We start from the raw sequence: 26,975 nt of genomic DNA on the forward strand, positions 1-26,975 counted from the left end.
AAACGAATTAACATTTAACATCTTAAGACGGGTAAATAACTGCGATGTTTATACCGCCGAATGTCACGCCGCTCATACAGCCGATGAACCAAAATGCTTTAAGACTAACAAAACTTTTCTACAGAAATAGTCTTCTGGCATCAATTGTGGCCGAAAAAAATGATGTTATTGAAGCATTAACAAAAATTGACGTTAAGAGACGCTATTTTCTATTTAAATTTTGGTTCGCAACGTCTTGAAAAGAAACAATTGCAAAATGATGGACGAATATTTTAAGCTCAATAAGAAATAAAGGTTTTGATCAGTGACGAATGTAAAAGCGATTACAGTATTCTGGAAACAGCACATACCAGAATAGAGCGTAAATAAGCAATCGACTTTTTCAATAAGGCTTTGGAATGGGCTGACCTTCGTCAACATGAACAACTTCGATAACGTAAACACGGTCGGTTTATAATAGTTCACGTTACCGCGAGTCTACTGTATAATGTTATGTGAAAAATCGCAGCGTGCGAGTCTTTTAAGGGAATTTGTAAACATTTTTTCTTATATCTGGGGCCGTATCTGCGTATTTGAACACGTTTGAGGATTATACTCCTAAGCCCAATTCTTCCGTAGTCCCACAGAAAAATATCGCCGAATTTACTGTAACGATAAATTGTTCAATATTTTTGACTTAGCGTGCATTACGACGATGCATTTCTTCACAATCTCACTATTTAAAATATCGCTCATCTGATTAGGTCCAAAAGGAAAATTGGACTTAAACATTCAAAAACCGATACGTGTATTTATTACAAGACAAACAGCACAAATAAAACTTTCGTCACTATTTACGTAGACGACATACTGATTTTTACAAATAACAAAGATGAAAAAAGAATTATCAAAGAAAATTTGGCTAAGTCATTCGAGATGAAAGATTTTGGAGAAGCTAAATTCGTGCTTGGTATGCAAATAACTCGCGATCGAGAAAAGGGAAAGTTATGGATAGACCAACGGACATACTTAAAGAATAATCTCAAGCGATTCAACATGGAGGATTGTAATCCGGTATCCACACCCTTAGATATTAACCAAAAGCTTATAAAAAACACATCAACAAAGCAAACACGAAACTGATTACATGAAAACTGTTCCATATCAAGAAGCTATTGGAAGCATTTTATATGCAGCACAAGTAAGTGCCCAGATATATCCTTTGCAGTAGGGGCTTTATCAAGATTTAATAATAATCCTTTAAAAACTCATTGGATAGTGGTTAAACGACTTTTACGTTATATAAAAGGAACAATAAATTACAAGCTAGAATACACAGGAGACATTGAAGGATGTTTAGAAGGATTTTCGGCTGCTGACTGGGCTAGTGACTCAGATGACAGAAAATCAACTACAGGTTATTTCTTTAAATACCAAGGAGGACCTATTTTGTGGAATGCAAAGAAACAACCTACTGTCGCTCTCTCCACCACAGAGGCTGAGTATATGGCCTTAGCCTCAATATCTCAAGAAGCACTTTGGCTTCAATATTTATTGCGAGAAGTAATTAATTGGAATCAAGAACTTATATTGCAATGCAATAACAAGAGTGCAATAAACATATCTATAAATAACGTTTATCACGCACGTTCAAAGCGCATCGATATAAGGCATCATTTCATTCGAGATCTTATAGAAGATAATAAATTAAAAGTTGAATATTTGAATACTGAAGAGATGCCTGCTGATGTTCTAACCAAAGGACTCTCTACTACAAAACATAAGAACTGTTGTACTCTCATTGGTATAAAAGTATAAAAGGTTGAAAGTTGAGATTTGAAACTTTGTTTTTAAATACTTAGTTTATTTTATCCTTATCAAATTGTACTAATTTTTATATGCTTGATGTATTGAAAATAAATATTATTACTGTTCAGAATCTTAAAACATAAGAAAGTATCATAAGAATATAATGTTCTTTATTTAAAAATAAATTTATCAACTCATTACTTAAAAAAGTGATTTGGCTGCAATTATTCTGTGTTTATAAGCATTTATGTTCAAAAAATTAAAAATATATAACAAAATAAATTGGATTAATGTCTCTAATTTTGTAGTCAGATCTGTCTCTTGAGGAGACAACACTTATGTTGCGAGAAATTATCTCCCAAAACTTAGACGTTTCTGCTCATCTATCTCATGAGACATTTGGTCCTGAACAATTTGGTCTTAAAGGTCTTTCCTGAGAACATTGTCGCTCATCTGTCTCATGAGAAATTGGGTCCTGTGACTGAGAATATTGTCTTTTAGATCTATCATGAGAAAGTCGGTCCAGAGGCTGAGAATATTGTCTTTCAACTTCATCATGAGGAATTTGGTCTCGAGACTGGCAGTATTGTCTTTCATATCTCTCATGAGATAATCCGTCCGGAGGAGGAGAGTCCTGTCCCACGTTTCTACCATTTATTCTTTTATACTGCGAGTACCGGTGGTAGTGTCCATCATCTCTTTCATAAGGCTTTCTGCGATGCGAAAATTGCCTCTCATCTCTTTCATTTCTATCATAATAACGTTTTTGCGTTGACCTTCTTTCATTTACATCAATTCTATTTTCTGGCAAGAATCTATCTAATGGCATTGTACTATTGGAATGCGATTGCGAAACACGCCAATTATCTAAGCGTCCTTGATCCTCATTTCTATCAAATGAACTTCTATGCTCAAAATGATGTATCTCATTATTTCTTTCATTAGAACATCTACGTTGTGAAAATGGATTATTGTGATATTTGCTTGCTACGAATGATATTTCGGATTGTGCTGGATTATTTGAATTGGATTGAGGAGCTCGCCAATTTTCCAAAGTCCGGTTATTTGAGGGCATTTCTGATTTATTATTGTCATAACGACGTGAATTCGAATTTTGTGATGAATCATTATAGAAACGGTGGGATTCGTTATAAGTTGATCCTGTAGTTTGTCCCGTTGCAGTTGTATTAACATCCAAGAGATGATTTCGATAATTAAGACGTTCTATAGCGTGACCACGAGCTTCTTCGACAGCTAAAATTAAAAAGAAAATCATTATATAATAAAATTTGTTAAAGCATTTTTCTAAATCCATCAATAGTGTTTTTTGAAAATTTCAAGTTTGAACATCAGCTCTTTTGTTTCATCACAAAAGGAATGATTTTTCGCATGCAATTTTTCTGCGCCGAAAATCTTATTACACTTGATGCCTATAAATTTGCGTTAATAAAAGTGAATTCCATGAGAATCACCAAAGATTAAGTTAAAAGATAAAAATCTAAACACCAAATAAACTAAATTTACTATCAATCTCATGACGGAATTAGTTTGTTTATTATTAATTTAATGCTTTTACTTGATCCTCAATAATGCAATAAATACAAGGACAATTGAATATAATAATAACATCGAAACAACAACTACTACACACACAAATAAAAATAGTATAACTTACACTTTATTGCTTCTATTGGACTTATTTTCAGCTCAGATATCATAAAGTTTGAAATCAGATAGCCAGTTCTATTTACACCGTGTGTACAATGGACACCAATCAGTTTAACTGTAAAGAAAATACAAAATACAATGAATCCACGAAACTAAATGATTTTCAGTCAAAAATGTGAAGCTTTTTTATTTTAAATTTGTTTAAATAAAAACGAATGAAAAGATTTTATTTGTGATACAATTTATCAGCTACGATCAATCTATATGAAAATTAAAAAAAAAAAAACAGAAACTTTCTTTTGATCGGGTGCACATTTCTCTTCCCAAAAAGATAGCCATCTTTAAAAATACCGCCATCTCAGTGCTAAACACGACTTTATCTCTGCCATGACGAGGACGCGACAACATCATCACGATTTGTTAAGAGCAATGCAAAGAAGGTACACAGTAGTTAGAAAAATTATAACAACACTCATCTTCCCACATACCGCTACCATACGCTATAGTAGCGGGTGCGGGGCTTCCAACACCCCCACCCCCACCCCACATCACCTCTCTCTTATACAACTTATGTTATAAAGGACATGCAAAAAGATTCAGTGCTTCATCTATTCAGTGTTTGTTTTTCATAGAAATTTGTATCTTGGACAAGAATCTTAGCGCCTGGTGCCGGTGCTGATGCTGTTGCTGGTGTTGGTGCTATTGCTGCTGCTGGTACTGCTGCTTGTGGTTCTGCTCGACTTGGTTATGGCTCTTATGAGTTGGCGTTGAATTCGTGTGGCGCATAATTTGTTAACCTGCGACTAGATTTTTATCTAAGTTATGTTGCCCCTTTTCCGACTTGATTCTATTCACATTCACAAGCTACTCGTAGATGAGGAGCTTTGAATCTGAGTGAGTAAGACGAAGACGAAATAAAATATTTTAGCGTACTAATTGAACTGATGTTCCTTGTACTTTAGTGGCAATGCCACTGAAGATGGAGATACAGATGGAAACTGAACGATCTTTGTGCACGCAAAAGTGGAATCGTTTCAGAATGGTTGGCGTTTGCGTGATGGAACAAAAGGATTATCGTTGTTAACTCGGTCGTTGTACATCTGATTGTGAGTGAATGGAAATTGAGTGTAGACAACAGTGGGAGACTTGCAAAACAAAATAAACTATTTTCTTTGGAAAAGAAGAAGATGAAAGGTAACCGATGCAGAAAAGGATACCAACGATACACAGATGATGCATTGATCTGATGGATAATAAAATAGTGTGGGAAGGTCCTAACTTTTGTTCGTTTAGAAAATATAGTTCATATAAACTATGGATGGAAATGTATAGAACTTATTCCACAGATTACTTTAGAATTATTTAGGTAAATAAAGTTAACATTAAACAATAATGAAATTACATTTTTATAAATAAGTACAATAAATAATTTTTGAACTTTATTCTTAAAAATGAAAGATCAAGGTGTCCATTTATTTCATTGAACTCTCTAACTGACCTTGAAATTGGTTCATCCATTCCATAGTTTGTTCTATGTACATATGTCTAGGTTGAAAAAAGGAGGTGTCTTTCCCTCAACGGTACCCGACCTCGACGAAATGAAGATAGCTATATCTAAACTTAAGTCAAACAAAGCTGCTGGAGCTGACGGCATCGCTGCCGAACTATTCAAAGTAGCAGGTGATGACTTGGTAGGGAGCATGCACCAACTCATTTGCAAAATATGGTCGGAAGAAAGCATGCCCGATGACTGGAATCTCAGCATACTTTGCCCGATACATAAGAAAGGAGATCCTCTAAATTGCACCAACTACAGAGGCATCAGTCTCCTTTACATCCTCTCTGCCGTATTATGTGAACGTCTGAAGCCGTTCGTCAACAACCTGATAGGTATATATCAGTGTGGCTTCAGACCAGGAAACTCCACTATCGACCAAATTTTCACACTACGGCAGATCTTGGAAAAAACCCAGCAGCTTCAAATCGATACCCACCATCTCTTTATCGATTTTAAAGCCGCGTATGACAGCATTCATAGGGAAGAGCTCTACATAGCAATGTCTAGTTTTGGCATCCCTGTCCAACTTATCCGTCATCTATCTATCAAGGTCGAAAAAGATCTCATTTGATGTCAAAAAAAGTTTTAAACAAGGCGATGCACTGTCATGCGACTTCTTCAACATCGTTCTGGAAATAATTGTGCAAAACTTAACCGTCAAAACTATAGGCACAACCCTCCAAAGGTCCATCCAATTACTCGGATACGCAGATGATATTGACATAATTGGAAGATCAAAGCGTAATGTCAGTGGAGCGTTTTTGAGCATTGCGACGGAAGCGAAGAAGATGTTTGGTGGTCAATGAGAGCATCACCAAGTTTGTGTTGTCATCAAAAAAGGACATTGAACAACGACGTCTTGGACTAAACGTCACCATGGACAGCTATAACTTCGAAGTAGTTAAGGACTTTGTCTACCTAGGCACCGCTATAAACACAGACAACGAGACCAGCGCTGAAATCAAACGAAGAATAACTCTTGCAAATCGCTGCTTTTTTGGACTTAGAACGCAATTGAGAAGTAAAGTCCCCTCACGAGCATATAAAATCACCATCTATAAGACACTCATCATCCCGGTTCTCATTTATGGCGCTGAGGCCTAGACCCTGTCAAAGAAAAATGAGAGCGTCTTAGAATGCTTCGAGAGAGAAATTCTTTGGGTGGTTTTTGGTCCCGTATGCATCGATGGAGAATGAAACATCAACCAACTTGGCGTGCGAAACTGGAGACAGCTAGCTAGGGACCAAGCTGGCTGGAGACGCTTGTTGGTTGAGGCCCAGGTCCGCCCGGACTGTAGTGCCACCTTAAGTAAGTAAGTAATTAAGTAAAGTAAAGTAATATACAGCGCAACAAGGGTGTAGGAGTCGGAAAAATCAGTTGAATTTCCGATCCGAGCTGTAAGGACAGAAGAGGTAAATTTCCGTTGCTATAAAGCCAACCGTAATGAGGAAATCCGGAAAAAGTTCAAACAATCCAGGAAGGCCTGCAACGCCCATATTCGACGGACCACATTTTTACATGACCAAAAATTAAGGCAAAAAATACTGCAAAGTCCCAAAAGCAGTAAAAATGTTTGGTCATTTGTAAAAAAAAACATGAGGAATTCTTCCTCTTCAGCGGTTCTTACGCTCGTTGTCAATGACACTTCTTTTGTTAGCTCTTAAAAGAATGTTAATCACTTTGCTAGGTAGTTCGCCGCCAATTTTACGCTGCCAGTGAGTGTATGACTCCGCCTGTACTTGAGCGAGTTAGTGATTCTATGGGACCAATCTTTTTTCGTACTCGTACTGTGGCAAGAGTCCTTAGAGATCTAAACACACATAAATCCGCTGGTCCGGATGGTATCCCCGCTATTGTTCCGAAGAGGTGTTCTTCAACGCTGGCAAAACCACTGCGTAAGCTTTTTCATCTGTCCTACTCCTTAGGTCTCGTTCCGAGCGGATAGAAAACGGCATTTATCCAGCCTATTCCCATAAAAGGCGAATCTTCCTCACCCTCTAACTACCGACCGACTGCACTTACGTCCCTTCTTTCTAAGGTCATGGAAACGCTGATTAATTATCAGCTCAAGAAATATCTTGAAGATCGAAAGCTTCTTAATGACCGGCAATACGGCTTTGTAGCAATAGGTCCACTTGTGATCTCATGGTTCATCTAACCGAACAGCGGAGCAAATCTTTACATCGTTTTGGAGAAAGTAAGATTATTGCATTTGATATTTCATAATCATTTGATAGAGTTTGGCATCAGGCTCTCTTATCGAAAATCCATGCTTTCGGTTTTTATGAATCCCTGCTTCATTGGATTAGTAATTACCTTTCGAATCGTTCAATACAAGTAGTATTGGATGGACTCAAGTCTGAAAACCATAAAATAAATGCTGGTGTGCCCCAGGGCTCTGTTCTATCTCCAGCACTCTTTCTCAATTTTATTAATGATCTCATGTCTACAATATCTAATCCAATACATTGTTTCGCTGACTATAGTACTCTTAGCTTTTCATAATCGTTTTCAGACTCACATCCCTCACTTTCGAATGTGAAACTGCAACGACAAAATATGATAAGCTCTTTAAATTCCAACCTAAACAGCATTGTTCAATGGGGATTAAAAAACCGCGTGGAATTTAATACTTCGAAAACGCAATGCTGTCTTGTATCGTTAAAGCGAGATATACCCCCATTGCCATTATCCATGGATTGCACTTGCATGAGACTGAAAACCTCGATATTCTCGGTATGTGTGTCACCAACCACCTCTTGTGGATTGATCACATACGGGATGCAGCCAAAAATGACGCGAAGTGTGAAGTGATTTTCTTAGGCGATGCACGAAATATTTCACCCCTTCTGATCTGGCTATTATCTACAAGACTTACATACGTCCAAAGCTTGAGTATAACTCCCATCTCTGGGGTGGTGCTCCTGCAACTTACTTAAGCCTCTTGGATAGTATTGAACGTAGAGCATTTAAATTGATAGATGATAATATCATCATAACTTCATTTACTTCGCTTGAACATCGTCGTAAGGTCTCTTGTCTGACCTTTTTTTACCGTTATTTTAATGACTTATGCTCTAGTGAAATAGCCAGTTGCACTCCTCCCCTTAAACAGTTCAACCGTAATACTCGCGCGTCTAGGAATGCTCATCAGTATACCCTCGAGTCCAACTTCGGCCGTACTGTCAAATACAGAGATTCGTTCTTTAGCCGTACTACCCGAATGTGGAAAGCCTTACCACACTCTGTCTTTCCTTGTCATTGCAATATTCAGGAATTCAAAACCATGGCTTTCTTGTTTTTAAGCGAACTCTAATGAACGAACACTTCATGACCTCAATTGAAGTGCTCAAGGATCAAGCCTTATTGGATCCTCTTTTTATCCAAGGTACAATATGTTGAAATTGAACCCATAAGATTTCTGCACAAGCAGATTTAACGTCCAGAATCTTAAAACCTTGAATGTGTACATTCTATCATGTTTAACAATAATCAAAGTCAGTTGATTTGGCATCATAAACAACACAACAATTAATTGCAACAACAAAAACGGCACTGTCAGCATTAAAATAAAATCAACCGCCTCGCGTCTCCTCTTCACGCACCACACACCACGCACCACCATCCTGATGGCCATCTGCATTTCAAAAATAGTCGTGGGATCTTTTTCTTTTTTGTTGGCCTTTCCGTTCCTTAAAACTTCTCTTCAATGTTGGTGAGCTCCTTGCGATGATGTACAAATTACAATTACAGATCAATAAATTTCCATTGGTATTACGATTACGACTAGTTCGAGAACATAATGCGGGCTTTCGTGTAGCTTATAAATAGAAAAATATAAATGTAAGTAACTTCTTCGCCTCGCCTTAAGTTAAGTTCTTTAGCATGGCAAGCCTGTTGTATGTAGGTAGGTATAGCTTTATGCATGTAGAAACTTCTGCCGCCAAAGTGGAAGGTTTCTCTAGACCTGATTTTAATATTCCACTTCAATAGGGTATTATTGGTTTGTTCGGTAAGGAATTCGCAATTTATTATGTCTCTGCTGACTTTTCCTTCCTTGTTAAACAAAAAGTTTTGAAGAGACTTTGCTAAGTTGTTTGTCACATATCTGAAAAGGTAACAGGCAGTTTTCGGGGCTTGCGTGTTTTCTATTTGTGCAATCGTACAAGCTTAACAAATAATTTGCTTGCTTACAGATTAAGCCGCTCATTCATTTTTCTAGGCGTTAAAAATACACAAGGGCTACAAAATAATTGTAGTGAAAAAGGGTATTTAAAAATGTGTTGTCCTTGGATGAGTGGATGCCTTTTGTTTTGTGTTCTTGCTATTCCGCTGGCAAGGCTTTGAAGTTCACTTTATTTGTTATTTTTGTTTTTACTTCTCGTTCTGTAAGGCTGTTAATTTCTTTTTGCGGCCCAAAAACTATTGAGCCAATAAATTTTGATTGCACGCGCGCGCGCGCTCACCACTTTCGGAACAGGCAACACAGCCTTACACCAAAAACGACAACAACAACAGCAACAAAAACAAGATGAGTGGTAAATCTGGTGATGTGGTGGCGACGAATGATGGCAGCATCAGCAGCAGCAGCAGAAACATCGGTGGCTGTGTCGGCTGGCGGCGTCGCGACTGCATTTAGCTAGCGGCACAACAGCAGCCCAGACATCGCCTCCTTCACTGCACTATCCTGAACTAGTGGTTTTGGGCCTATGTTTAGACATCCATACCTCTGCCGATTCTGTGTGGTGCCATATGAGATGCCAAGTTAAAGATACTCGATTCTGTGCGGTCTAAAAACTAGAAGGATTGTCCGCAACATGACGGATTTCTCGGTTTGCCCTGGCAGTTGTTTAATTTATTGCTTGTATTTTTGCATCGACTTGACTTGTTATTGTACTGGTTATTGGTGGGTTAAGGTAACGTTTGTTGTTATATGTTTTCAAGAGTAGTCGTCTTTTATATGTTAATATACTAGGTATGTGGTTTATGAACAGCAGCGCTCCATCTTCCAATACCGCAATAACCTGAACACACTTAAAAGAGGTTAAGCTGGTGGATTAAGTGTGTGTTTTTAATACTGTAGGTAGGAGGTGGGACATAAAAAGAATCCCCAACTCTTCTCATCTCATCTATTTTGAACAGAAAAGCCAGAAACTGATATAAAATATTTCAATATAGACCACAAACAAAGAGATGAATATTCATAGTTAAGTACTTACCATTATTGGCATTTTGTTGTAGGAAGTTGTTTACCAGCGTATTGAACCTAAAATTTTACATGGAAAAACGTTCGTTTAGTTTGTATTTTTTTTTTAAAAAAAAGGTAATGTAAGGTTTAATTTAATGGGAAAATTAGCTATGAAAAGAAATTTTACATTTGGGTTTCTTGGCCATTGCAACAGGTATTGGGATTGGAATTTAAATTCTGGTCGATAATGGTCACGTTATTTTAAAATATTATAGTTATTGTTGTTATACTTAAGATGTTTGGGTTTCAGAAAATAAAACATTTTTAAACTAAACGGGAGGTTAGGTTAGGTTCGGTTATAGTAGCTGTCCAAGATTGAAACGGACACACTTAGGCCAGTTTAATGGCCCATTGTGATACCACATGAATCTTGAGGCTTCCTCCTAAGCTCAATGGAACCAGCTTGAGTCCCTTACGAAACGTGAGAGGCTGATTATACCGATGTGATTTAGATCGTTTAGATCGTTAAAGAAGAATTATCCCAGGTAATTCTTGCGTTTTCGAGCTAGAGCAGGGCATGTGCAGAAAAGATGAAGAACCGTTTCTTCCTCTTCCTCGTCCATATAGCTTCTGCAAAAGTCATTTGAGAATACGCCTAGTCTCGTGGCGTGCTTTCCTATTAGACAGTGTCCGGTTGTGACACCTATTATCGAGCTTATATGCGATCTGCTTAGAAAGAGCAAGCACCTTGAATGTTTTAAATCCAGTGTTGGCCAAATGTTTTTTGTGACTTGACACGTGGTGATGTTGTTCCACCTGGTGCCTGCCCTCCTCACAGCGTCTTGCATTAGCAGCAGTTTACAAGTAGCGATTGGTATGCCAGTACTTGCCAAACGTGGTAGCATGGGCTGTACTCTACCGTTCCTGCCGAGTTCATCTGCCTTACAGTTACCTGGAATGTCTCTATGGCCCGGCACCCAGCATAGGTGAATATTAAACTGCTGCGCCATCTCCATTAGAGATGATCGACAGTTATGGGCTGTTATAGAGTTTGTAGAGACAGAGTTCAGAGATTTAATAGCGGCCTGGCTATCAGAGAAAATACGGATATCAGATGTTGATATTACGTTTTCTTTGAGCCAAGACAAGACTTCTTTTATCGCCTGCAATGATTGGGAAGGCGGAATGAGAGACTTAATTTCAGTCCTATCCTCCAAAAAGATCTGGTAGGTATAGAAATCTGGAAATTTCTGTCGAATTGCAGTTGGGGGATGGTGTAGTCTGGGTGCTTTGGAATTGATTCTAAATACCTAAGAATTACGGAGTGGCAAATGTTGTTGTTAGTCCACTGCGACGAAGCTTTGAGGCGAATAGCAGAGCTTACAGCTATTTGTTTGCTAAATATGTCAAGAGGTGTAGGGTAGAGCAAGGTGTCCAGTGCCGCAGACGGGGTCGTGCGAAGCGATCCGCTTATACACAGGCAGGCTGAACGTTGGACTTTATTTAGCTTATTCCTGTTTATACCTTTCTCTAAAGCAGTCCACCATACTGCCACCCCGTACGTTAAAATCAGTCTGATTACAGATGTGTATAGCCAATGCGTGATTCTGGGCTGTAAGCCCCATTTATTACCAATAGCTCTTTTGCAAGAAAAGAGAGCTACAGTAGCTTTTTTGACTCTTTCCTGTACGTTGCGTTTCCAATTTAGTTTTTTGTCTAAGACAAGACTCAGATATTTAGCCTCGTCTGAGAATTTTAATTGGATTCCTTTAATGGCAGACAGATTATGATAAACTACGGGATTCCTTAAACTATTTTGGATCATCGATTTATTGCTTGTTGGCGATTTCAACGGAAGGATAGGAATGTCTCAAAATAGCTTTGGTTTAGGAATGGTAACACCAATGTTGCACTATGAAGACCGCTGTGGTTCATCCTCTCCCGAAAAAGGGAAAGGACAACTCCAACCCGTCAAATCTTCGGTCGATAAGTCTTCTTCCGAGCATCAGCAAAGTTTTCGAAAAGATCATTAATAGGGCTCTGACTAAGTGGGCTGCGGACAACAAAATAATTCCGGATAAACAGTTCGGGTTCAAGGCGGGTCATGACACAATTCATGATGCGTCTAAACTCGTTTCTGATATTCAATGGAATAAATCAAAACAACAATGCACAGGTGCTGTTCTGGTTGATTTGAAAAAGGCCTTTGACACCGTATGGTTAGAGGGTCTTTACCTAAAACTGAGCAGGCTTGGCATAAGCAAGCCATTGTAGTATATACTTTATGATATGCTTAACGGTAGAAAGTTTGTTGTCAAAAGTGGCAATGTAACTTCTACCACAACATTCTCAATTAAAAAGGGTCTTCAACAGGGAGCGGTGAATTCGCCGATTCTCTTCAGCATTTACACCAGCGATCTGATAGGTAGTCTTACAAAGGCAATTGCGTACGCCGACGATCTAATTGCGTACAGAACGGCCCGAAAAGTTGAAGTTATGAGAATTCTCTTGCAGCGTGATTTCGACAAGATTCAGCGATATTTCGACGACTGGAAACTGAAAATAAATGTCCAGAAGTCGGAGACAATTCTATTCCGGACTCCGTTGGCGGGGGTCACGAGGGATAGGTGCAAGAATTGACTCAAGATGGTCATCGTTGATCTTCACGGGCAGCCATTAGCGAGCAAAAGTGTAGTGAAGTACCTCGGTATCTGGTTAGATAAGTGTTTATATTTCTACAGACATATAAATGCTACTAAACTCATCATTGCATGGTTACTAAAGACTTCGATACCAATATCTGTAGGACTGGCATTTTGATAGGTCAAGGATAGATTGTGATTTTCAAATGGTAGACATGTGAATTCAAGAGGACATAATCGTGCACAGGTTTTTCTCAAAAGCCACCTCTATCTATCAACTCCTAATCTCACCTCCCTGCGGTGAACATCATGTGCCTAGTACCTTAACTGGAGATTGAGTTCCATCTCCAGTGGAAACTTGTTCGGGGCATTAAACGAGAAAGGGGGTGAGGTGTTTCCACTAAGGCACCTCTCCTTATCCAGACGGCATGCAGCGGACGAAATATCGAAATGTTCCAGTCAGGTTGAACTACTTAGTGAACACCTTATAGGGCTCCTACGACTTATTCGGAGCCCAGGCCTATAAGGATTGGATTATCTGGCTTTCCTTAATTGGAGTTATACTAAGGATCTGGCCCTCCAGGTTGGGGGTTGTGCCGTCGGGGTGACTTTCTGGCCACGTAAGAAATACCTTTAGTTGCGAAGCACCAACAAGCCTTGGATACTGACGGATTCACTGTTGACAACCCAAGCAAACGAAATAAGGACAACGAACTTCAGATCTGTACGTGGAATGTAAGGTCCCTTAACAGACCACGTGAAGCCGAACAATTAGCGGAAGCCCTAAAAAGCTTCAAGGCAGATATTACCGCCATCCCAGAAGTGAGATGGGATGGACCGGGCAAATGCAAACTAAAAGGCTGCGATATGTACTACGGCGACTGCTACCGAGAACAAAGACAGCGTCTATTTGGGGGTGGATTTGTTGTTGGAACTATGCTCAGGTAAAAAGTCTTGAGTTTCAACAGTGTGAGCGAGCGCATCACGACAATCAGCATCAAGGCTAAATTCGCCAACATAAGCCTCATATGCCCGCATGCCCCAACAGGGGAGAAAGATGAGGACACCAAAGACATATTCTTCGAGCTCTTGGACAAGATTTATGAGCAGTGCCCTGGCTATGGCATTAAAATTGTCTTAGGAAATTTTAATGCCAAGCTAGGAAGAGAAGACGTCTTTGGTAGCACAATCGGGAGATACACCTCCCAAGGGTACTAGCCACGAACCGAAGCCTGTAAAAGACGATCAAGGGAACATCGTAGTAGAACCGTAGTGATGCTGAGAATATGGAAAGATCACTTCTCCAAATTATATAAGGGCGATGACGAACCGAATTCCGCTGTAAGGGAGATAGAGCCAATCAACCAAGCGACTCAGATCAACAATACCGCCTACCCGACCTCGACCAAGTGAAGATAGCTATATCTTAACTGAAGGCAAACAAAGCTGCTGGAGCTGATGGCATCGCTATGGAACTATTTAAAGCAAAGCCAACTTCAGAGGCATCAGTCTCCTTAACATTGCATATAAGATCCTCTCAGCCGTATTATGTGAACTTCTGAAGCCAACAACCTGATAGGTCCTTATCAGTGTGGCTTCAGACTATTAAAGACCTATATCGACCAAATATTCACACTACGGCAGGTTTTGGAAAAAACCCAGAAGTTGTGCAGAATGACGATGGAGAATTCAATCTGCTCTATCAATGTCGGAAAGGATCTTACCGATGCATTTGATGTCAAAAAAGGTTTTAGACAAGGCGATGCACTGTCATGCGACTTCTTCAACATCGTTCTGGAAAGAATTGTGCAAAACTCAACCGTCAACACTAGAGGCACAATCTTCCAAAGGTCCATCCAATTACTCGGATACGCAGATGATATTGACATAATTGGTAGATCGAAGCTTGAGTGGAGCGTTTTTGAGCATTGCGACGGAAACGAAGAAGATGGGTTTGGTGGTCAATGAGAGCAAGACCAAGTTTGTGCTGTCATCAAAAAAGGACATTGAACAACGACGTCTTGGACTAAACGTCACCATGGACAGCTATAACTTCGAAGTAGTTAAGGACTTTGTCTACCTAGGCACCGCTATTAACACAGACAACGATACTAGCGCTGGAATCAAAAGAAGAATAGCTCGTGAAAATCGCTGCTTCTTTGGACTAAGAAGGCAATTGAAAAGTAAAGTTCTCTCTCGAGCATCTAAAATCACCATCTATAAGGCACTCATCATCCCGGTTTTCATTTATGACGCTGAGGCCTGGACCCTGTCAAAGAAAGATGAGAGCGTCTTAGGATGCTTCGAGAGAAAAATTCTTCGGGTGATTTTTGGTCCCATACGCATAGATGGAGAATGGAGGAGAAGATATAACGACGAACTGTACGGGCTGTACAGCGACACTGACCTAGTTAGCAGAATTAAAGTCCAACGTCTTAGATGGCTAGGTCATGTAGAGCGAATGGACATCAACGCTCTAGCCCGGAAGGTCTTCGAATCCAATCCCGAGGGACGGTGCCAACCAACTGGAGACGGCTAGCTAGGTGCTAGGGACCGAGCTGGCTGGAGACGCATTTTGGTTGAGGCCCAGGTCACCCCGGACTGTAGCGCCACCTTAAGTAAGTAAGTAAGGATAGAGTGTGAACTTTAACCAAAATACAAACACTTCCACCTGCACTGACAGCCGATTCGATTCGGCCACAACATCCTCATTACTGTTCAATCAACCTCCGTGGCACTCTTTTTTGGGTTCCAGGTCATAGGGGTATTGATGGAAATGAACTGGCTGATTAGTTGGCCCGGCAAGGATCGATCCTCCATAGCCCACTTGTGGAAAGGGTAAATATTCCTCTTGGTACTATGAAGGTAAAAATTGTCTGATATTTTTTTACAGAATCCAACCGCAAGTGGAACACTCATACGGCCTGTACCTTATTAAGGAAGATATGGCCTACTTATAGCAAAAACCGTTCTATCGAACTTTTATGCAGACCAGGACATGACATATGTAGGGTCAATGCAATTTGTAAAGTTTCTAAAACTTTGATTCACTTTCTCTGAAAATGTCCAGTCTTGCCAATGTTCAACTTGTAAAGGGCATTTCTTAAAGATCTTGATGAAGTATCCGAGACGATACTCAAAGACTTATTTCCTTTCTGAATGCGACGAAATGGCTCTCATAAGTATTTTTATTAATATAAATACTTAATTATATTATCTTTTTATTTTTCAATAAATAGGTCCAACGAGTTTATGGTACAGACGGCGTTTTACAGCGATCTCTACATACCTACTTAACTTATAACTATAACTTAAGAAAGTTCATCGCGCGGTTCTTCCATTTTATGCTTAGTTTAATCGACCCACTGAAGTGGCTTTTCGGGCTTTTGTGACCAAATTTCACACCAAATTTACATTGTTACACATTAAACCACCAACACGCTTGCGTAGAGTGCGAATTGAAGAAAATATCGTAGCTTAAGCGGTTAGTGGTAATGATGAACATCACCGTTCGCAGCAGGTGGCCCTCTGTTACTCAACAAGTTGGGAATTTGGGGAAGCATTTAGGTGTGCCTTTCAAAATACAGAAAATGAAGCCGAACGACCTACTACAACGTAAAATTTTTGGTGAATGGGCTCTTCGAAAGTTGGCCGAAGATCCACTTTTTTACAGAAAAATTGTGTTTGGCGACGAAGCTCATTTTTGGCTGAATGGGTACGTTAATTAGCAGAATTGTCGATTTTGGAGTTAATATCCGCCAGAAGCATTGCAAGAGTTACCAATGCATCCAAAAAAAGTTTCAGTTTGGTGCGATTTTTGGGATGAACCGTACTTCTTCAAAGATGATGCGAATCGTAACGTAACTGTGAATGGTGAGCGCTACAATGAGATGATATCCAACTTTTTTTTGCCCAAAAGCTTGACTTGCATGACATGTGGTTTCAACTAGACGGTGCCATACGCCACACAGCACGCGCAATAATGAACTTATTGAGAAGTGAATTTAATGAACATTTTATTTCACGTTCGGGACCGGTCAATTGCCTGTCTAGATCGTGCGATTTAACGCTTTTGGACTATTTTTTGTGGGGCTATGTTAAAGGTCATATCTATACAGACAAGTCCGCTTCAATTGACGCATTGCAAGACAACATTAAAGCATTTATTCGTGAAATACCGGATGATATGTTGGAAAAAGAGTATGCCAAAATTTGACTAAACGGATGGACCATTTGAGGCGCTTCCAAGGTCAATAATTGCATAATATAATCTTCAAACATTAAATTATATGGACCGTACTATCGATTCAAATAAAAATTTCATGCATTTTTCTGAATTTTATGTGTTCTTTTTTTTGAAAAACTTTCCTATAGCTTTAAAAAAAATCACCCTTAACATCAAGTCAAAATGGAAAGCCAAAAAACTTTCGACTAAATCAAAAAATAAGGCTTTCCTTTGGAAACACAAAAAATACTAGTTAGAGACTCAAACTTTGTACTTCTGAGCACAAAATAATATTCTACTTTACTGTACTTACTTTTCTACAAACTGTCGTTGAGGTAATTGATGACCTGGAATCATAAGTTTTTCATAGCCAATGCCCTTTTGTCGGAAAGTCTAAATGGAAATACATACAAAAAATTTAAAGTAAGGCTCTTGCTGTATAATTAAAAGAATAAACTTACATTTGGATCATAATAACGATTAGTATTTGTCAAATCAATTATCAATCCTAAATCAGGAATTTTATCCAGAAGTGAATAACAGTCTAAACGTATGTCGGATGGTACGAATTTAACGATATGCTAGAAAGAAAGTAAACATAAATTTAATCAATCAACAAAAGTGAGAAATGGAATTTGAATCTTTGTGTTTGTTTTCTTAAATAAAATGGAATCTTGTTTATCTCATTGAAAAGCGAATCGTGAAAATGGAAATGATCAGCCTTTCGCAAAGTAGTCAACTGGAGGGTTTACTTTCAAGACATTTCGTTAAACACATTATGAAGCTATTAATGTTCACAAATAGTCTAAATCAGCAGGCAATTTAAAAATACATCATCTAATATCCTCAAACAATAAAAATTGTGATAATTAAAAAAAAAAAAAATTATAAGTCTATCATCATTCCTTCTTAAGACCTTAGAAAGATTGATTGATATCCATTCAAGGACAAGTATTCATACAAGACTTCTGTTTATGTCCCAACATTCCTACTGTATTGACGAATCGGTGGAAACGGCGGCGTGTCACACCTTAGTACACACCATCGAATACTCCCTCCATATCGTAGAGAGTTAACTATAGTTGATTTCCTTGACATTGAAGGTGTTTCTAACAACGTGCGTTTAACATCTGCACTAACAATTCTGAACGTAGAGGGTTCGCTTGATGAGTTAATTAATTTAGCAGAATAATCAACTCAAAACTGGGCGACTTTGCTGCTTGAAGATTCGTTAGCAGAAGGACACCGTAAGGTAGTGTGTTTTTATTTCTCTCTGGAACCTGATGGTAAATTAAATCCTTACTGGTCTAGATGTGGAGGGTTTCAGAGTGATTGCCTATTCGAATGACGTTGCTTTAGCAGGAAATTATATTAACACCCTAAAACGCCTTAGACAATCTAAATGAAGTCCAAAGTTGAGCTTGACTATGTATAAGCGGATCGCTTTGAACGACCACATCTACGGCACTGGATACTAGCAAACAAATAGCTTCGAGTTCTGCTATTCGCCTCAAAGCTTCTTCGCAGTGGGTTAACAACAACAATGGCCACTCCGTAATTCTTATGTATTAAGAATCCATTCCAAAGCAAACAGTCTGCACCATCTCTAAACTGCAATTCGAAAGAAACTTCCAGAATTTCTATACCTTCGAGGTTTCTCTGGGAAGTAAGGCCTTCTTGGAAGACGAGTCAATAAACTTTTACACAGATAGATCAAAAACAAATGAAGGGGTAAGTGGAGATGGGTACTCTGAACGACTAAAATTAAGTCTCTCATTGCGCCTTCCTAATAATTTTAGCGTGTTTCAGGAGTAACTTTTGGCGATAAAAGAAGTCTTGTCGTGGCTTAAAGAAAACGAGATATCAACATCTGATTTCTATTTCTTTTTTCAGACAGTCAGGCCGCTATCAAATCTCTGGACTCTGTTTCTCTGGATTGCAGACGAGTTAAATATAACTTTTGCTGGGTGCCAGGCCATAGAAACATTCCAGAAAATTGAAAGGCAGATGGACTAGCCAGAAACGGTACAGTACAATCCATTCTACCACGTTTGGTTAATGCTACATGGAAACGCTAACGCAAGACGCTATTAAGAAGGTAATTATCTGGCCTACACTTGATTTAAGCAAATCGCATATAAGCTCGATATTCGGTATCATAACCGGGCACAGTCTAATAGTAAAGTACGACAGTTCCAATGACTTGAAAAAGAGTAGAAAACAATTCTTCACCTCCTCGAAAACGCAGGAATTAACATAATCAGTGTTGGACGTTTCGTAAGGACTCAAACTGGATTCATTGAGCTTAGAAGAAAACCTTAAAACCTTAAGATTCATGTAATATCACAATGAGCCAATAAACTGTTATAAGTGGTCCCTACTCCATCACGGACAACCTTGCCTAAACTAACTAGCGTTTTGTTCAAAACTAAGAGTGATTTGCAAATATAGACCTGGTAACGATATTTCATCTAAAATGAGTGGAATCAAGGATAATAACCAAATTGGGTTTGTATTTTTCTAAAAACTCTTATGATAAGATCGAAAATTCACAAACATTATTCATAAGATTTGCATTGAGGACCTTATGTAGGCTCCTAGCTAGATGTCTTCAGTTTTGCGCTCCAAGTTGGGTGAGATCACTTTCAACTGGATTCGAACACTTTCCGGGCCGGAGCATTGGTTTCCATGCGCACTACATACCCAGGCATCTTAGCCGTTAGACTTTAACCCTTCTGGCTAAGTCTACGTCGCTGTACAGCCCGTACAGCTCGTCGTTCCATCTTCTTCTCCACTCCCCTTCGATGCATACGGGACCGTAGATCACACGAAGAACTTTCCTCTCGAAACGACCCAAGGTGATTTTGTCATAGTCCATGCTTCTGCACCGCATAGCGGGACGGGGATGATAAAGGTCTTATATAGCGACACTTTGGTCCCTCGAGAGATGGCTTTGCCACTCAATTGCTTTCTTAGTCCAAAGAAACAGCGGTTAGCAAGAGTTATTGTGCGTTTGATCTCAGCGCTGGTGTTGTTTTCTGCGTTTACAGCGGAGCCTAAGTAGACGAAGTCCTTGACTACCTCAAAGTTACGTCTGTCGATGCTGACGTTTTCACCAAGACGTCGGTGTTTCCTTTCTTGACGATAGCATGTACTTTGTTTTGCCCTCATTAACCGTTAAACCCATTTTTGCCGCCTCTGCCTCAATACTCACAAAAGTCCCATTGACATCACGCTGAGTTCTTCCGATTATGTCAATGTCATCAGCATATGCCAGTAATTGGATGTACCTTTGGAAGATTGTGCCTCTAGTGTTGACGTGTGAGCTTTGCACTATTCTTTCAAGCAGGATGTTAAAAAATCGCATTACAGGGCATCACCTTGTCTAAAACCTTTTTTGACATCGAAAGGTTCTGTTAAGTTGTTTCCAACCTTTATGAAGCAGCGTGAGTTCTCTCGGACGAGTTTGGCGGGGATGCCAAAACTAGACATGGCTCTATACAGCTCGACCCTGTAGATGCTATCATATGCGTACTTGAAATCGATGAAAAGATGGTGGTGTTCTTGGGTTTTTTCCAGGATCTGCCGTAATGTGAATATTTGATCGACTGTGGACTTTCCTGGTCTAAAACCACACTGATAAGGACATATCAGGTTGTTGACGATGGGCTTTAGACGTTCACACATTACGGCAGAGAAAATTTTATTAGACTCCAGCTTAGATATAGCAATCTTTACTTCGTCTAAATCGGGAGGACGGGATTGTTGGGTTTCGTCGTTAAATAATAACCTGTGAATTTCGTTTCACTTGTTCATAAAAATTTCGAACTTTTCGAACCTTCGACCGCACGCTTCTCATGCCCTCTCTTTTTCCTTCTAAGAATTTGGCGTTCCTCTCGCCTCTTATGCTCATAGAGCTCATGAGCAACTCTCGTCTTTTTATGCAGCGCCGCTTTGCGTGCCTGTTGTTTGGCTGCATTTGCCTGTCGACATTCCTCATCAAACCAGGGGTTCCTTGTTGGTGGCTGTTTGAAACCCAGCACATCAGAGGCGGCTTCTCTGATTGCACCTTGGCAAAGTTGCCACTGGTTTTCGATACATTGTGTTGGCGGCAGAGAACGTCGAGAGAGGTTACTTGTAACTCGGTCGGAAAAGGATTTGGCGATCTCTGGCCATTGTAGCCGTTCGACGTTGTACCTTTTTCCAGCACCTCCCTGTTTTGCTTTGGGTCTGGAAACCCGAAGTGCTACCTCGGCTACAACGAGGTAGTGGTCAGAGTCGATGTTAGCTCCCCGGAAAGTTCGCACATCCATGATGCTGGAATCGTGTCTGGCGTCGATCGCAATATGGTCAATCTGGTTGATGGTGGATTGATCTTGAGAACTCCAAGTTCCTTTGTAAAGGGTGACTTTTTTGAGGTTAGGATTTTCATGCATTAGTATTTGACAGATCACGCGGGATTTCAGACATGGTGTCAAAGAGAAAGATACTCAGTATGCTTTGACATTTCATCATGAATTGACTTACTAACGAGCAACGCTTGCAAATCATTGAATTTTATTACCAAAATCAGTGTTCGGTTCGAAATGTGTTTATCGACAAATTTTGTTCAGCGATGAGGCTCATTTCTCGTTGAATGGCTACGTAAATAAGCAAAATTGCCGCATTTGGAGTGAAGAGCAACCAGAAGCCTTTCAAGAACTGCCCATGCACGCTGGTGGAATCATTGGACCGTATTTTTTCAAAGATGCTGTTGGACGCAACGTTACGGTGAATGGCGATCGCTATCGTTCAATGCTAACAAACTTATTGTTGCCAAAAATGGAAGAACTGAACTTGGTTGGCATGTGGTTTCAACAAGATGGCGCTACATGCCACACAGCTCGCGATTCTATGGCCATTTTGAGGGAAAACTTCGGAGAACAATTCATCTCAAGGAATGGACCGGTAAGTTGGCCACCAAGATCATGCGATTTGACGCCTTTAGACTATTTTTTGTGGGGCTACGTCAAGTCTAAAGTCTACACAAATAAGCCAGCAACTATTCCAGCTTTGGAAGACAACATTTCCGAAGAAATTCGGGCTATTCCGGCCGAAATGCTCGAAAAAGTTACCCAAAATTGGACTTTCCGAATGGACCACCTAAGACGCAGCCGCGGTCAACATTTAAATGAAATTATCTTCAAAAAGTAAATGTCATGAACCAATCTAACGTTTCAAATAAAGAATCGATGAGATTTTGCAAATTTTATGCGTTTTTTTTTTTTTTTTAAAGTTCTCAAGCTCTTAAAAAATCATCGTTTAGATGTTGAGGTAGGGAAAACGCTTAAAAGTTTCCATGATGTTTCGCCGCGCAGCAACATCTATGAGCCTGAATCCGTTGTCGGAAGTATTGTCGTACAGGCTGTTCTTCCCGATTATTCCACCAAAGATGTCTTCCCTTCCTAGCTTGGCATTAAAATCGCTCAGGACTATTTTAATGAGGCGTTCATTGATGCACCTATAGCTCAAGACTTCTTGCCTAAGTCTGGCTCCAATGACGAAGCCGCATCGAAATAATCGCTATTGGTTTTCGTGGTAGGAGTCACCATAGTAAATATCGCAGTTTTTCATCCTTTTTTTGCCCGGCCCATCACATCATATTTCCTGGATGGCGGTGATATCTGCTTTATAGCAGTCTAGGGCCTCCGCTAATTCTTCGGTCGCACGTGTTCTGTTAAGGGACCGAACATTTCACGTGCATATCCGAAGTTCGTTGTCCTTAATTTGTTTGCGTAGGTTGTCAACAGTAAATACGTCCGTATCCGAGGCTTGTTGGTGCTTCGCAACTATGATATTTGTACGTGGCCATCGGGAAGTCAACCCGACGGCACAACTCCCAACCTGGAGGGCCAGATCCTTAGTATAACTCCAAGGATGGGGAGCCGCTAATTTATAGGCCTGGGCTGTACTGGAACTGTAGACGCACCGTTCATTCCATCTCGGGAATTCCTCCGCTGCCGTCTGCATAACGAGGGGTGCCTTAGTGGAAACACCTCTCTCCCCCTCTACTTCTTTAACGCTATTCAATTCTATAATTTGTGACCTTTAACACAAGTGTTTTGAAAATTGTTGATATCAATTAACAATTATAAATATATAAAATAAAAGTTATCAACAGATAAATTAGTTCATGGTTAAATTAATAAATAAGCCTTTAACCTCTTCTGTCCAGAGACGATATTTTGAGACATTCGAAATTCAAAGAAATAAGTTCGAACATAAACAACAAAAACGCATAAAAAAAACTAATAAAAATTATACCTACATAACTACTTGTAAATACATAAATGCAAATAATAAATTTTTAAGTTAATATTGAATGAACAATAAAAGAAAATAATCACTTTTCAAAGCAACCACATTTTTAAGTAATACCAATTTACCAGCATGATACAAAGTGAATCTGTTGCGTGGGCCTGAACTGAACGGTTAAGGAGGAAGCTGCCTCTGCAGCTATAATACTTTACTTGACAACTGTGGAGACAAACCAATGATTGCCATTGCTGTGCCTTAAGGTGTTAATACTCCACTCAATGGTTGTCGCAGACTTTTGTTAAATTTTATAGTTATTGCTGAAGGCGGTAACCAATTTCATAAGATATATGAAATGTTTTGGACTCCTGCTTCGCGTACGTCCACACTTCACCTGCTTTTACTGCAGAAATTTGTTATTATTATTGATATTTGTCCCCTGGTAGGAAAGGTGGCAGTAACAAATAGTGGGTAATATTGTTTGTTTTTATTAATATGGCCAAAACTAGGAGTGTGCAGGAGGGCTATTAAAAGGAGTTTTTTGTGTTGTAATCTCTGTAGAAATATAAGTTTGTTTTTAATATCGAAAATAGGAACATTAAGGATAACCAACATAACAAACTGTTAGGTATTCTTCCCTGGCATTATTATTTACTTTTACATTACATTTCACACTACTCAGCACATTAATGTGCAGAGTAGAGAACACAGCACCTTGAGCAACTAGGCTATGTAAGGTGATAACAACACAAGACATTAATACAAGACAGAAGGACAGAAGAGAAAGAACAACAGAAAGAAAGAACACATGGCAACAGCACGCGGTAGGTTTCGAGACGGTCCCCCATCTTTCTAAAAGGTGATTTTTTAAGAGCTTGAGAACTTTAAAAAAAAAAAGCGTATAAAATTTGCAAAATCTCATCGATTCTTTATTTGAAACGTTAGATTGGTCCATGGCATTTACTTTTTGAAGATAATTTTATTTAAATGTTGACCGCGGCTGCGTCTTAGGTGGTCCATTCGGAAAGTCCAATTTTGAGTAACTTTTTCGAGCATTTCGGCCGGAATAGCCCGAATTTCTTCGGAAATGTTGTCTTCCAAAGCTGGAATAGTTGCTGGCTTATTTGTGTAGACTTTAGACTTGACGTAGCCCCACAAAAAATAGTCTAAAGGCGTCAAATCGCATGATCTTGGTGGCCAACTTACCGGTCCATTCCTTGAGATGAATTGTTCTCCGAAGTTTTCCCTCAAAATGGCCATGGAATCGCGAGCTGTGTGGCATGTAGCGCCATCTTGTTGAAACCACATGTCAACCAAGTTCAGTTCTTCCATTTTTGGCAACAAAAAGTTAGTTAGCATTGAACGACAGCGATCGCCATTCACCGTAACGTTGCGTCCAACAGCATCTTTGAAAAAATACGGTCTAATGATTCCACCAGCGCACAAACCATAGCAAACAGTGCATTTTTCGGGATGCATGGGCAGTTCTTGAACGGCTTCTGGTTGCTCTTTACTCCAAATGCGGCAATTTTGCTTATTTACGTAGCCATTCAACCAGAAATGAGCCTCATCGCTGAACAAAATTTGTCGATAAAAAAGCGGATTTTCTGCCAACTTTTCTAGGGCCCATTCACTGAAAATTCGACGTTGTGGCAGATCGTTCGGCTTCAGTTCTTGCACGAGCTGTATTTTATACGGTTTTACACCAAGATCTTTGCGTAAAATCTTCCATGTGGTCGAATAACACAAACCCAATTGCTGCGAACGGCGACGAATCGACATTTCACGGTCTTCAGCAACACTCTCAGAAACAGACGCAATATTCTCTTCTGTACGCACTGTACGCATTTGTGTGGTTGGTTTAATGTCCAATAAAGTAAACTGAGTGCGAAACTTGGTCAGAATCGCATTAATTGTTTGCTCACTTGGTCGATTATGTAGACCATAAATCGGACGTAAAGCGCGAAACACATTTTGAACCGAACACTGATTTTGGTAATAAAATTCAATGATTTGCAAGCGTTGCTCGTTAGTAAGTCTATTCATGATGAAATGTCAAAGCATACTGAGCATCTTTCTCTTTGACACCATGTCTGAAATCCCGCGTGATCTGTCAAATACTAATGCATGAAAATCCTAACCTCAAAAAAATCACCCTTTACTAACCACGCTCACTGATGCTTGATTTCGGTGATCGATTTTTTAGCCAGAATTTAAATATTCAGTAAGCTTTTTTTAAATAAGAAAGTAACCTCATAATCATGAAAAAAAAGCCTCTTTCGTCCATAGAAACATGAAAAGTACTTTTGACATTCACATTCAACCAGACTATTTAACATGTATTTAAACCCAGTGGCTAAAAATGAGTTGAAAATAGAGCCTTACGGACCTTTCCAAAACGGTCATAGTAAGTTCAATCCAAGTAGTGCCTTTCAAGAAAGAGGTTATCCATTTTGCGGTTTCAAAAGTATAGGCTGGAATTAGACATCTGTAAAACTAACTTGTGAAACCAATTTGGTCCGGAGGTGTGATTGCACCTTACTTCCTCGAAAATAACTATGGAACGACTGCCACCGTGTGCAATTTTGCCAATCTAGCGGCAATGAAAAAAAAAAATGAAAAATAAAAGTCTTGCGAATGCAACAAAATTGGTATCATATGAAAGGTAAAATCTCCAACTTTAACTTGGCAAAAAAAATATAGAAACAACTGTATTAACCGTTTTACGGCATCACAATCATCAGGTTGGTCCAAGCGAATAAAAATTAAAGCTCATTGTTTTTCTTGTGTCAAGTTGATAACAGCGTGGTGAAGCAAATCATTAGTTGTGCTTTTTTAAATTATTTAATTTATTTTTGTAGACGTTATTACACATTTTCTGGGTAAGAAATTTTTTTTGTACACTAAAAAATAAAAAAAATAAAAAATCGCGTAAGAAATAGCCTTTAAAGTGATTTTTTTTTGTGTTCCTTAACTTTGGGAAGCGTTTTAAAATTGTATCCTTCGAGTTATTGTGCTTAAAATGTCCGTTTGTATATTCTGTGCTAGAAATCGTTTACTTTTCTTGCTTTTGTTTGCTGACTCCATACAATTTTTTTTTTTTTCATTGACCTACATATGTAGCAAAATGAAGAACTCGGCAATATTTGATATATGGAGAGCCTCTAGAAAAGAGGATCGCAATCGAAAAATTTGTGTGTACATTATGCAAGAATTCGGTCTGGCGGACACAGACAATGTTCCTAGAGTGCTACAAACGTATGTAAGCTCATTAAGTAGTAAAATACTGCAAAGGTGGGATCGTAGTGGGCGTAATATTGAAAAATTTACAAATGCAAATGAGGTATGGTTGAATAAGGAAGCAAAACTACCAGAAAGATTCGTTGAAACTGTTCCTTCAACCAGCTCAATTGGAAAAAAAGGAAGACCTGAAAAATCATTCGAAGAATGCACTTTAAAAGTAGAAAAGCGTAAGGTCCAATAGAATTGGTTAGCTCAAAAACTCCAAGTGAAAGAGAAAAACTTCTTGCATCGCCTTAGAAAACCCAAACATCTTGCGGCATTTTTGGCGACATCGCGTATGTGATCGTTCCACAAAAGGTGGTTGGTGA

General features: G+C 39.3%; 1 protein-coding gene across 1 annotated transcript in view; it reads right to left on the bottom strand.

Moving 5' to 3' along the window:
• Nucleotides 1–1,936: 1,936 nt before the first annotated feature.
• LOC129940809 (RNA/RNP complex-1-interacting phosphatase) overlaps nucleotides 1,937–26,975 on the bottom strand; it is a 62,752-nt gene continuing 37,713 nt past the window's right edge. The window contains exons 3-7 of the mRNA XM_056049306.1: nucleotides 17,532–17,651; nucleotides 17,384–17,463; nucleotides 10,235–10,281; nucleotides 3,464–3,571; nucleotides 1,937–3,042 (exon numbers count right to left, since the gene is read on the bottom strand). Of these exons, the coding sequence (XP_055905281.1) occupies nucleotides 2,177–3,042; nucleotides 3,464–3,571; nucleotides 10,235–10,281; nucleotides 17,384–17,463; nucleotides 17,532–17,651 (1,221 nt within the window). The 3' untranslated portion in view covers nucleotides 1,937–2,176. The remainder of the gene's footprint in view (nucleotides 3,043–3,463; nucleotides 3,572–10,234; nucleotides 10,282–17,383; nucleotides 17,464–17,531; nucleotides 17,652–26,975) is intronic.

The sequence above is a fragment of the Eupeodes corollae genome, chromosome 1 (genome assembly GCF_945859685.1).
Source record: "Eupeodes corollae chromosome 1, idEupCoro1.1, whole genome shotgun sequence".
Taxonomy (NCBI): Eukaryota; Metazoa; Arthropoda; class Insecta; order Diptera; family Syrphidae; genus Eupeodes; species Eupeodes corollae.